This window comes from Dendropsophus ebraccatus, chromosome 6, assembly GCF_027789765.1.
Source record: "Dendropsophus ebraccatus isolate aDenEbr1 chromosome 6, aDenEbr1.pat, whole genome shotgun sequence".
In the NCBI taxonomy this organism is placed as follows: domain Eukaryota; kingdom Metazoa; phylum Chordata; class Amphibia; order Anura; family Hylidae; genus Dendropsophus; species Dendropsophus ebraccatus.
The window spans coordinates 37,744,151-37,756,762 of record NC_091459.1 but is presented as its reverse complement, the minus strand read 5'-3'; the positions used below and the strand labels follow the sequence as shown (position 1 = coordinate 37,756,762).

The 12,612-nt window shown below is 43.8% G+C and overlaps 1 protein-coding gene across 1 annotated transcript; it reads left to right on the top strand.

The window, feature by feature from the left end:
* Nucleotides 1–3,787: 3,787 nt before the first annotated feature.
* SESN1 (sestrin 1) lies at nucleotides 3,788–11,991 on the top strand. Its single transcript, XM_069974813.1, has 10 exons — nucleotides 3,788–4,009; nucleotides 5,255–5,320; nucleotides 5,992–6,192; nucleotides 6,505–6,687; nucleotides 6,777–7,013; nucleotides 8,478–8,625; nucleotides 8,751–8,863; nucleotides 9,256–9,446; nucleotides 9,565–9,709; nucleotides 10,962–11,991. Exons 1-10 carry the CDS (start codon nucleotides 3,926–3,928, stop codon nucleotides 11,046–11,048), a joined length of 1,455 nt encoding a protein of 484 aa, XP_069830914.1. The 5' UTR covers nucleotides 3,788–3,925; the 3' UTR covers nucleotides 11,049–11,991.
* The last annotated feature ends 621 nt before the right edge of the window (nucleotides 11,992–12,612 follow it).

Genomic DNA, 12,612 nt, shown 5'->3' with positions numbered 1-12,612 from the left:
GTAACCTGACCCCAAGGAGACATTATCTGCATCATCTCCATGCACCTGTGCTGCTTCCATAGATTTACATGTGTCCCTGAGCCTAGGTTTCTGTAATATGAAAAAGTACAGTTTTTCTCAGCTTGCTGTCAGTGAATGCTAGCATATGTACCAGTCTTTGTATCACAGATCTGTATATTGTAAGTATTATGGATGTTCTTAGAGTCTGGAGGGAACTAGAATGTTTTTATCCACAGTCAGCAAGCAAAGATCTAAACCTACACTACACCCCCCACCCCTGGTAAACAGCTGCCCGTTATGCAGCACATAGCTACGCCATGTGCGTGTCAGCTCTCCTACATCACCAGCTAGTATGGAATATATACTGGGGTGATGTGATGCAAAATCAATGGGAAAAAAACAGTCATGTGTTTACTTTGCAGTAGTAATGACAGCAGTGGGCAGGAAAGAAAGCTAAGGGGGCGAGTATGCAAACAGACCAATCAGGGAAATGCATGATGGGAAATGTAGTTTCCTATCTTAGTTATAGATCGGCTTTTAGAAAAACTTGTAACTCAGGAATGGCAGCAGCTAGAAAGACAGGAGACGGCTCAACATACTCAGGGGGACTTAATCTTTTCGCTCTTAGTTGGATAACCCCTTTAAGGCATTATAGTGCACACAGTGAACTGCAGCACAGAAATTTCCAGTGTGGCTTTTAAATCTCTGTTGCAAAATAAATAAATAGTGAATGCATGGATTCCACAATAGTTTTTTTCTAATGCAAAAATCGGTTGTGTGACTGAGGGATTCCTTAATATATGTATGTTTACCAGACTTATGTCACATTGCATTAGTGTTACTCGCTCATTCTTTTTACTGTATTGGTCATCCCTATGCTCAGTATTACTACAAGAAAGTAGTGTTTTACATCTGCACGCTTATCTGAAGTCAGGAAAAAGTGAAATACACGACTGATGAGAAGTCTGGTTCCCTGCAAGCACAAGTGATATTTGGCAAGGAAAGGACACGCTGCACACCCTTCCTCTGCTGCTCAAGGAATTGACCTTCTGCACAGCTTCAGCATGAGAGCAGAATGAAAGGGAAGCACCTTTGGTCTAGTCAGGATATCTAACCCCAGCAGCAATCTAGAAACACAACAGTAATACCATGTGTTAGATTGGAAACTAAGTAGTCACAATAATATTTTAAAAAGTTAATTTTCAAGCATTTGAATACTTTAAAAAGATTTTAAAAAGCATTTGAAACATTTAAAGGGGTACACCGGTGAAAATCTTTTCTGATGTGGGGTCGGGTGGTAGGTGGTGAATGTCGTCTGGAGGGGTGGGACGCTGTAGGATTTAGGGCCCTATTACACCAACAGATTATCTGACAAATTTTTGTAAGCCAAAGCCAGGAATGTTTTCTGTTTATAGTCTATTCCTGTCTTTGGCTCAAAAAAAATCTGTCAGATAATCTGTTGGTGTAATAGGGCCCCCTGCAAAAAAAAGTTTCGCACAGAGCACCATCTACCTTGAGGCTTTGCCAATGGCAACAACGGCCGTAGTTTTTGCGCAGCAAAACACAGCCTATTAAGCAATGGGATCCCGGCCGGAGCGTACACACATCGTATACGCTCCGGCCGGGATCTGTGCGGCCCCGCAAATAACCGACAGGTCAGTTTTCTGCGGCCGGAATTCAGTGAATTCTGGCTGCAGAAATACCTGTCAGTTCACACAGTGCCGCTCGCTTCACTGTGGGAACATAAATGCAGCACTATCTGTCCGGGGAGAGAGGAGTTACAGCTATGGAGAGATTACCCTCACAGTCTTGTCCCCTGATGTAAGCCCCAGCCTGAAGTGGATCTGCTATGATTTGGAAGGTGAGGGAGACTTCCTGGGTCAGAGTACAGAGCTGTAGACCCCGCTATGCAGACCATGCCCCTCCCCCACTCCCCCTCCCACCCAGTACAGGGAGCTCTTAAACAAAAGCAATGCTCTTAAACCAAGTCACAATTTTGAAAACTGTGAGCTCTTCTTGTAAAATGCTCTTAAAGGGAACCTGTCACCCCCCGTACCGGGGTGACAGGCTCCCGACCCCCCGTTAGAGACCCCTATACTTACCTCATCCCGCCGGGTCCCGCTTCTGGATTCGGTCGGGTCCCGGAGATCTCAGCCGCTGCAGCCCGGCGCGCGCGCTGAGAGATGAGTCCAACACCCATAGAGAATGACAGGAGAGTCCAGCGCTCCGTCATTCTCTATGAGCGTTGGACTCATCTGTCAGCGCGCGCGCCGGGCTGCAGCGGCTGAGATCTCCGGGACCCGACCGAATCCAGAAGCGGGACCCGGCGGGATGAGGTAAGTATAGGGGGTTCTAACGGGGGGTCGGGAGCCTGTCACCCCGGCACGGGGGGTGACAGGTTCCCTTTAATCCAACTTACTCTTAAACCAAGATACCACTGTGTATACTCTGCTTAGAAGCAGCTCCTTCAAGAGACACTATCTCCATATATATGGAATCTGTATGGTAGTTCTGTCTATGGATAAGCTAAGCTTTTAGGGCACTGAAGAGATGCGGCCATAATACGGCTGGGAGCCCTGATAATGGGTATATTGTAATGCACTAGAGGGAGCTCTATGGAAGGTGGGTGTTACTACTCAGGTTTACCTCTATATTCTAGGACTTTGGAGAAATATCCTGAGGAATAGATTGTTCTTTAGAGTTTCCTTTTATTGTTTAGCATCTTTCCTTTATGATGACAGGAGCTGTGCTGGGGTGGTGCGGTCTGACCAATGGAGAGCGCCTCTGGTGGCCTCATTATTTGCTTCTCCTATTGTACAGGTGATGTAACCTGCAGCACACAAGATGTTTGCACAGTGGAAAGTGACTCAGGACTGACTGACGTGGGACACTGCTGAGCTTTGTGGTGACGCCATTGTCAACAACTGCTTACCTGGCATCATTCATTTCCTGAACAGACCCTGAGGCCAGGTTGTCACTATCCCTAACATGAGGTTAAGGTCTCATTCACACACTTTCTTTCCCTCGCTGTTTTTGTACACTGCAGTATATGTACTTATACTATCTGATAACATTGCGTCATACGACTGTGATGGACAACGGACAGCGTGACGTCCTATCGCTCCACCTCTGACCCTTTGTAACCCACAGCGATCCTCCGTACCCCTGTACCCCCTGTGTGGTCCCATTCCAGTTTACCATACAGTACAGAAAAGTCTGAGGAGATTGTAAGAAGAGGAATGAATGGGATGACATGTGGCACCACTAACCATGGCCCACCGACCACATGGCCCACCGGGTTCTGGCCCACAACCACTTTGTTCTGTCCAGGCCTCAGGATTAGGGGGGAACACTGGAAGCCTTGTCTTTTCTGTTGTTTTCATGAAGCTGGGGCTTGTGTGGGGCGTGTGTGTGTGTGGGGAGGAGGGGGGGGGGACATTTTTGAGTTTCTCCCTTTCTGAAGCACATTGTAGTCCCTGTGGACAGGCCCAGGCTTGTGTGGACACGGCTCCGGCCTATAAGGAGTTAAGACAAAAAAGAGAGAGAAAAAAAAAAAACCTCCCTGTTTGCAGAGCCTGGTGTTTTTCAGAGCATCTTGTTTTTCACAGCCTGGAGCCCCGCCCACATTACATCAGGCTACCAATAGCCACGCCCCTTGTTATCGGAGTCAGCGAGCTCTCTACATTGGTTGGACCTTTAACTCTAAGTGCGTCGGGATTGGTCAAGCCTCCCACGGGGGGGGCGTGTCCTGGGCTGCGCCAGCACTTGTTTATGAAGCTGAGTGCTGGGCAGTGATCGCGTCTGTGCGCTGCGGATAGGACGCAGGAGGTGCCGCTCCGCTCTACAAGTGGGAACAATACACGACTGTGGACTATAAACCCGACCCGCTCCGTCCTGTCACCGGATAACCGTGACTACTGCAACCATGAGGCTGGCTCCACGCGCGGCTGTGCCGGTACCTGATATCATCTGCAGCCGCTGCAGCGGAGTGTGCAACAACAAAGTCAAGGTGAGGGCAGAGGCTGCACACGGGCTATATACACCGCTATATACTCCGGTACCGACCATAGGCAGGAGGCTGCTGCTGCCTGCCGCTCTCTAGGAATCCGCTGCCCGCTCTCCGCCTGTCATTCATCACAGCCGCCTGTACCGAGCCATGGCGCAGTGTTGCATCAACCGAGCACAAAGCCGGAGCTGGATGTGTGTATATATATATATATATATATATATATATATATATCTGCGGGGCCGTTACTGTGTCATAAACGTGTAGGGGCAAGTCTGGTGAGCGGTGCACGTGCAGGGTACCCCGGACACGGCTCTGCTCACCTGTATGCTACTATAGCAGAGCTGCAGTCCTATGGAAAACACTGCCATCAGCTACATCTGGATAGGAGAGAAGAGGTACAAAAGGGCAAGTGTGATCAGAGCCCTGAGATGCAGGTAGTGATGGTATGAGGAGTGATGCTCTGCAGGCAGCTCGGGATACCTGGTAGGAAACAAAGGAGACCTGGAACCTTCACACCTCATCCATGTGTCTACAGAATAGGAAGCTGTCATTGTGCAGATGGATGTGGTATGGGCTGCATACAGTACAATGATGGAGCCCACCTACTCGCCACTTACATTGGGTATTGTTACTGTCTAAAAAATAGTTATTCAGTCATAAAATTGCAATTTCTGGTCCTTTCAGGGTTAGGATATAAGTGGTGACCTGGCATCAGATGAATTGTTCCTATACAGCTTATAGCTGTATCTGATTTCCAGGCAGGAGGGCTGCCTCCAACTCCTTCAGCCACCGCTAATCAAAGCGTTCTGGGCTGGAGAACGTTGCTGAACAGTTTGGTCTCTTTGTGCTAATCCTTCATAATAAAAAAAAAAAAAAAAAAAAAAAATATATATATATATATATATATATATATATATATATATATATATATATATATATATATATATATATATATATATATATATATATATATATAATGTGTTGATAGATCCTCCACGGACCTCATGTTTTGTGTAGAATAGATTCCATCCCCTATTGTTTTATAGTGAAGTGTATTCCTCTTCCTCTGGCTTATCATAAGGAATAATATGCTATAACAATAGCCAAGTAAAGAGTGTGAGCGCAGCGTTTCCCTCGGGCTACGATTGTCTGCTTGGTGAGTTAGCAGTTTGGTAGCATCGCAGAAATGAATGGAACCTTATCATCTCGGCAAGGCAATAATACTCTGATTGTTCTCTCTTCCAGGATTTGGGTATCCGAATCCCTCGCCCTGTAGGTCAAGGACCTAGCAGATTCATCCCAGAAGAGGAGGTGGGTGCTTAGCCTCTGTTTTTATTGTGACAGTAATTGTTATACCAATCAAGCAGTGCGAGACCTGTGTGTGTATATAGCAGTGCGAGACCTGTGTGTGTGTATATAGCAGTGCGAGACCTGTGTGTGTGTATATAGCAGTGCGAGACCTGTGTGTGTGTATATAGCAGTGCGAGACCTGTGTGTGTGTGTATATAGCAGTGCCAGACCTGTGTGTGTGTGTATATAGCAGTGCCAGACCTGTGTGTGTGTGTATATAGCAGTGCCAGACCTGTGTGTGTGTGTATATAGCAGTGCCAGACCTGTGTGTGTGTGTATATAGCAGTGCCAGACCTGTGTGTGTGTGTATATAGCAGTGCCAGACCTGTGTGTGTGTGTATATAGCAGTGCCAGACCTGTGTGTGTATATAGCAGTGCCAGACCTGTGTGTGTATATAGCAGTGCCAGACCTGTGTGTGTATATAGCAGTGCCAGACCTGTGTGTGTATATAGCAGTGCCAGACCTGTGTGTGTATATAGCAGTGCCAGACCTGTGTGTGTATATAGCAGTGCCAGACCTGTGTGTGTATATAGCAGTGCCAGACCTGTAGCACTCACAACAGTTGTATATTCAGGTCTTTACTAATAAGAGTCCCAGCTCAACCTTCTACCTTTTTGTGAACTATCTACAGATTCTCCAAGTTGGAACAGAGGATGCAAATATGCACACGGTGTTTGCCGATGCTTTTGCAGATATGGGTCGCCTGGATAATATCACCCTGGTGATGGTTTTTCACCCACAGTATTTGGAAAGCTTTCTGAAGACGCAGCATTACTTGTTACAGATGGACGGCCCCTTACCTGCCTGTTATCAGCACTACATAGGGATTATGGTAAGTAGGGACTGTGGTAGGAGAGAATGGCTTCTCATCAGATATACTTATATGTATAGTGAGAACCTATGAAATAAGGGAAGCATAAATTCTGTAGTCTAGGAACACGGGCACTTAACACCATGAGCGAGATTTAAGTCCGGTATACTTGTGTCCCCATTTACCCTGCTGAATTTACTTGGAGGCGCACACCTCTTGGTAAATCCAGCGTGACCTCCTGCAGGAGCGGGTTTAGATTTCTGCCATGATTTACCATGATAAATTGGGTGTCAGTCATGCCCTGACAGTGTTTCTATCTGCTTTGTCTTTCAGGCTGCAGCCAGACATCAATGCTCCTATCTGGTTAACCTCCATGTCAATGACTTTATTCAGAGTGGAGGCGACCAGAAGTGGTTAAATGGGCTAGAAAATGCTCCACTAAAGCTCCGTAATCTGGGAGAGCTGAACAAGCTGCTGGCGCATAGACCTTGGCTGATCACAAAAGAACACATTGAGGTAAATGCTCATAGTCGTCTTTATATGGGATGGGCAGCACTGGGACATCTATTGGTGTAGACTGACCTTCCTCTGTTTTTGTTCTCCAGCAATTGCTAAAAACTGGAGAGCACAGTTGGTCTTTGGCAGAGCTGATCCATGCGGTCGTTCTTCTCGCCCACTATCATTCATTGGCTTCCTTCACGTTTGGCTGTGGAATAAGTCCCGAAATCCACAGTGATGGTGGCCACACGTTCCGCCCCCCATCTGTTAGTAACTACTGCATTTGTGACATAACGAATGGCAACCATGGAGTGCATGAGAGCCGCCAGATAGCAAGGAACCTGGTAAGTTAGCTTGTAGACAATCTTAGGTTGAATTGTTTTTCAGGTCTCTCCAGTTTTTCAGGTCTCTCCATTCTAGACAAATGTATATTTGAGAGTAACAGCACTGGACCTGTCAGCAGCTAAACAGGGGTAAAAATAAGCCTATAGCTACATAGGACTTCTCATTAAGATTTGGGCATTCCTTATTTCTATAGCCTTCCTCCTTGTATGTGAATAAGTGTTAAGTGGGGTGTTTTCCCACCATGGCAATAGCACAGGGTTATAGCAGCCCATGCCAACTATTGTTTGATGGCCACTAGGCAAGAAGGAGGGGAATAAGAGGAGAGAGGCTGACTAAGGGTCCATTTACACAAAGATTATCTGCCAAAGATTTGAAGCCAAAGCCAGGAATGGATTTGAAAAGAAGAGAAATCTCAGGCTTTCCTTTATGACATGATCTGTTGTCTTTCTGGCTTTGGCTTCAAATCTTTTGCAGATAATCTTTCTGTGTAAATGGACCCTATCCTGGGCTCTACTGGTAAATGCACCTAATTTACATATTAACAAAAAGGCTTACGTCCCAGTGCTGGAAAGGACTGACAAAGTATGCCCAGAATCCTGATTAGCCCTATCTAGCCAGGGGCTCATTTACACCACTGTAAGCTGCTGACAAGTGCTCTTTAAAAGGGGTACCCCAGAGAAGAAAAGGTTTTTAAATATTTTTAATGTAAAAAAAAATCATAGATTTGTAATTAACTTCTATTTACAAATCTCAAGTCTTTCTGCAGGTCATACAGCAGCAGATAAGTAATGGAAATTGTGTATTTTTTCCAGCCTGACACAATGCAGGAAAGGTTTTCTTGCTGTGGTAAGTTCCTGTCATGGACAGAGGTGGCAGCAGGGAGCACTGTCAGACTGGAAAGAATACACAACTTTCTGCAGGGCAAGCAGTAGAGAAAACCTTTCACCCCCTGTGCCAGGGCAGAGCCCGGCCGACCCCCGGTGCAGACCCATATACTTACCGCTTCCACAAATTCCCAGTCCCTGAGCCTGTCCCGCTGCAGAGAAATCACAGTCCGAAGCCGCGCCTGCGCTCACCAGAGATAAGTCCGTCCATAGAGAATGACTGGAGCCGTCATTCTCTATGGGCGTTTGACTTGTCTCTGAGCACACGCGGCCTCGGACGGGGATTTCTCTGCAGCTGGACAGGCCTCCGGGACTTCGTGGAAGCGGTAAGTATATGGGTCTTCCCCGGCACGGGGGGTGACTGTTAATTACAAATCCATATAACTTTCTGACATCAGTTGACTTGAGAAAAATAAAAAAAATCCTATTGGCTAAAAATGTTTGAGAGCAAAACATTAATATAATTGAGACTGTGTTCTCTATATATTGTAACGGCTGGGGAAGGATTGAAGATCCTTGTAGAATACACAGATGGCTTTTATCTCACTGTGGCCAATTGGTTTGCTTTGTCTTCTCTAGAGCTCCGATTCCTCTTGTGAAGTTGAAGTTCTTATGGAAAAAATGAAACAACTCCAAGAATGTAGAGATGAAGAAGAAGCAAGTCAAGAGGAAATGGCTACTCGCTTTGAAAGGGAGAAGACTGAGAGCATGCTCGCTTTTGCTACAGGTACGAAAATGCTTGATGATTGGTCCAAAGTGGTAGGTCACATGGCAATGTTCTGATGATGCAGTAAAACACAGAATAGTAAGTTATACAACATTATAATGTTAGAACTGTTTTGTCCTTTATAGAAGATGAAGACCCCCCTCCAGCCAGAGAGGTCTCAAAACATTTTGAAGACACAAGTTATGGCTACAAAGACTTCTCTCGACGCAGAATGCACGTTCCCACTTTCCGAGTACAGGTAAGTCTTTCTGATCAATTTAAGAGGGATGTTTCTTTATTTAGATTCAGTTTACATCTGACAGGCTTTTGCATCCGGTAAAAACTATATGAACGGCCATGTTAAACAATGTCTGCCTACACCTGCCACTAGAAGGAGCTTGGGTGTCAAATTCAGATTAGGTTTATTCATTTATTTTTTTCAAAGTAAGATTTAAAACTCTTTAGTAAACACACTCCCCCTAGTGGTGGCTGGCCAGGATTTTATCCCCTACCACTCATGAATGTGCACTTGATCTCCAAGAATGGATCTTAAACCCACAAAGATGTATAAAATTTAATGGCATAGGTTAACCATAATCTCATGACACTGTGTGCAGCTGCAACTAAACCCTGATTGTTTTTTCTTTTTAGGATTTCAGCTGGGAAGACCATGGCTACTCCTTAGTTAATCGTCTTTATCCAGACGTTGGGCAGCTACTAGATGAAAAGTTTCACATTGCATATAACCTTACTTATAACACCATGGCAATGCACAGTGATGTAGATACCTCAACACTGCGGCGGGCCATATGGAACTATGTGCATTGTATGTTTGGAATAAGGTGAGATTTTTCGGTGAAGTTATTGACCTGGTTCATAGCAGTTGTGATTATCATGATACAGCTTGACAGTCCTGCTTGTCATCTTTTTCATATTAAACTTTTTTTTTTTCATTGATAGGTATGATGATTATGACTATGGAGAAATAAATCAGTTACTGGACCGCAGCTTTAAAGTTTACATAAAAAATGTGGTGTGCAGTCCAGAAAAGACAACCAAAAGAATGTATGACAGCTTCTGGAGGCAGTTTAGGCATTCTGAGAAGGTAAGCCATGGTTCAGTATTTTTTATAGTGTCATTTTAATTTTGACATGTTATATATACACACTCTGTAAAATCTGTTTCCTGCAGCAAGCCGGGGAGAGAAGCACTCACACAAGTACTTCTTCTCTTGTCTGGCTCTAGCGATTGAGGGGGGCCTGAACACTGACTGATAAAACTTTTGACATGTCTAAAGTTTTTGTCCACTGACCCTGCCCCCAAAAATACAAGTCTGCCTGCATCTAGGCTATGGATTCTGATATGTATTTTACCCGACTTCTAGGAGATATGGTATAACATTGTGGGCCTCCTCCAGCAACCAGACTTGCTTATAAAGCTATGTGAGCTTTTCATCAGACATTTACATTGTGTTTCACAATTAAGATCTCCTGTGAAACATATGCCACAGTACAGCCACACAGGATATAAGCGAATGGACATCATATACACCAGGATTTTAAAATGTGACAAACAATATTGTAGTCTGTTTTCGGATTTGCGTAAAATAAGTATAATTTTTTTTTTTTATAGAGGATTACACTGATTTGAACTAACCTTATCGACAACTATGTTCATTGGGTTTACTTTCTGGTTTTACAGTTGAATACTACAGAGTCTACCAGTTAAACTCAAGGGGGTTTTCCAGCAAAAATCATTTTTTCCCTTTCAAATCAACTATCAAGTTTTTTTTATAGATTTGTAATTTACTTCTAAATCCCCATAGGAAACCTCTCCTGCTCTGGACATTTCCTGTCTTGGCCAGAGATGTCAGGGAGCACTGTCAGACTGGAAAAAAAAAATTTCCTGCATGACATTTAGTAGCTAATAAGTTTTTGAGATTTTTTTTAATAGAAGTAAATTACAAATCTGTATAACTTTCTGATACCAGTTGATTTGATAGAAAGATTTTCGCTGGATAACTCCTTTTTAAGGCTGTATTACACGCCCTGATCTGTGCTGTAAACTACGGCAGATCTGCTATAGGTGGTCACTTGGCATATTACACTACTTGCTCGTCTTCTAAACACTGTCTGACATGGAGATTTGCCTGATTTGGTAAATGGCTTCATGTAATAAGGCCTTTGGTTTAGTTCCATTGGCACGGACAATTTTTTTTTTTTTTTTTTTTTTTTTTATGCAATGAAAAACAGTATTTGTGAGTGTATACTAATTTTATACTTCTAATATGTAGTGTATATTTTGTTAGTGCTGTAAATCTAACACCACTAGGTTTTTTTTTTTGGTTTTTTTTATAGGTCCATGTTAATTTGCTTCTTATGGAAGCGAGGATGCAAGCTGAACTTCTTTATGCTCTGAGAGCAATCACTTGGTATATGACCTGAACACCCAGTCTTCAATGACATCCCACAATGAATGTTCCACAGGGAAATCTGCTCTCTGGACTTGCCTTTTTGGTAGCTACCTTTTTTTCAGAAGTCCATTGTGCCATAATTCCCCATCCTATCGGCTGGTTGGTTTCTACTTGGCTGACTGTTGAAAGATATGCCGCCTTGCAATCCTGCAACTCATGAACACATACAAGTCTGGTCTTTGGAATCCAGCAATGTTGCTTCTCTTTGCAGTGATGGACTCTATAGGAGTATTGAGGATGGACCTGAAAACGTGTGCTCCGTTTTCCCACTGGGACTATAGTGGTGCTGCTGTCTGTTGACAAGAAGCAGGCGTTTCTATTAAGCTAAACAAACACGAATGGATACTGCTACAACCTGAGCCTTGTTATAACATCAGAGTGTGCATTCCCATATACTTGTGCATGTTTTACTATATACAGCAATTATAAAGTCTCCAACCCACTTTACAGATTTACAGCTAGATCATTGGCTGTGCATATTGCTGTACAAAAAGCTGTGAGATATAACATTTGAATTGTCTTCCTTAAAATGTGTGTATATATCCATAGTTCTCTTCGTGCTTTTAAAAGATCTCTTCAATATTCTATGACTACAGGGAATGTGGATTACCTCTTGGTTGTGGGATGCACACTTTGGGATATCACGCTGCCGTATTCTTTGGCAGCAATCTGGGTAGAGGGATGCAGTTGGCTTGACCTGGTGATTCACTAGTCATTTGCGGTTACTGCTGAAAACCACCCGCAGTTTACAGTTTCAAACTTGATTTAAGATGTGAATGTTAAATGGGGAAAAAAAAAAGTTGAGATTGAGAAAGATGTATGGAAGTGTTTGTATTCTGGAAGTATAAACTGGTAATATCTTTTTGATGCTTTTTCAGTATTGATATTTTCTAAATAAAGAAAAATAATAAATATTGTCTTGTCTTCCTTTACAATTATCTAAGTATAAATGAATGTCTATATTCGGAGGAAAACCACTGTTACATACACTATAGTGCATAGGCATGCCAATTGGCTTGAGCATCTCTGCATGTCTGTCTTGTACAGACAGATCTTTGATTTCAGTAGGTATTGCTTCTCTTGTAGTGCTGCTGGGAAACCACTGCATATTACAACGGTTTGCAATGGGTCCACGGTGTCAGGAGATCGCCCTTACTACTTGGAATTATCACAGGTGCCAAATTTTTTAACGGATACCTATTAAACTTCTAAAATGTAAGAACACACCCAAAAAATTTTAGCGGTAGCGTCTGGATGCTAAGACTTTGCTGATCGCTATAATAAAGGGGTAGAAAGACTTGAGTGCTGCACCAGTCTGTCTTTTTTAACTAAGTAAATCAGGTGGTGTATGGATTCATAGTGTTATATACCCTTCACATGACTCTAAAGCCTCAGGCCAAGCCTGTGTGTCACTGTTTAAGGGGTTATCCAGTGCTACAAAAGCATGGCCACTTTCTTCCAGAGACAGCCCCACTCTTGTCTCTAGCTTGGGTGGGTTTTGCTGCTCAGTTCCATTGAAGTGAATGGAGCTTAAT

Bases quoted from the DNA above. Each gene is read 5' to 3' on its own strand.
- SESN1 (XM_069974813.1), top strand. From the start codon at position 3,926: ATGAGGCTGGCTCCACGCGCGGCTGTGCCGGTACCTGATATCATCTGC. The intron at 4,010-5,254 runs GTGAGGGCAGAG...TCTCTCTTCCAG, and splicing joins TGTGCAACAACAAAGTCAAG to GATTTGGGTATCCGAATCCC. The intron at 8,864-9,255 runs GTAAGTCTTTCT...TTTTCTTTTTAG, and splicing joins TTCCCACTTTCCGAGTACAG to GATTTCAGCTGGGAAGACCA.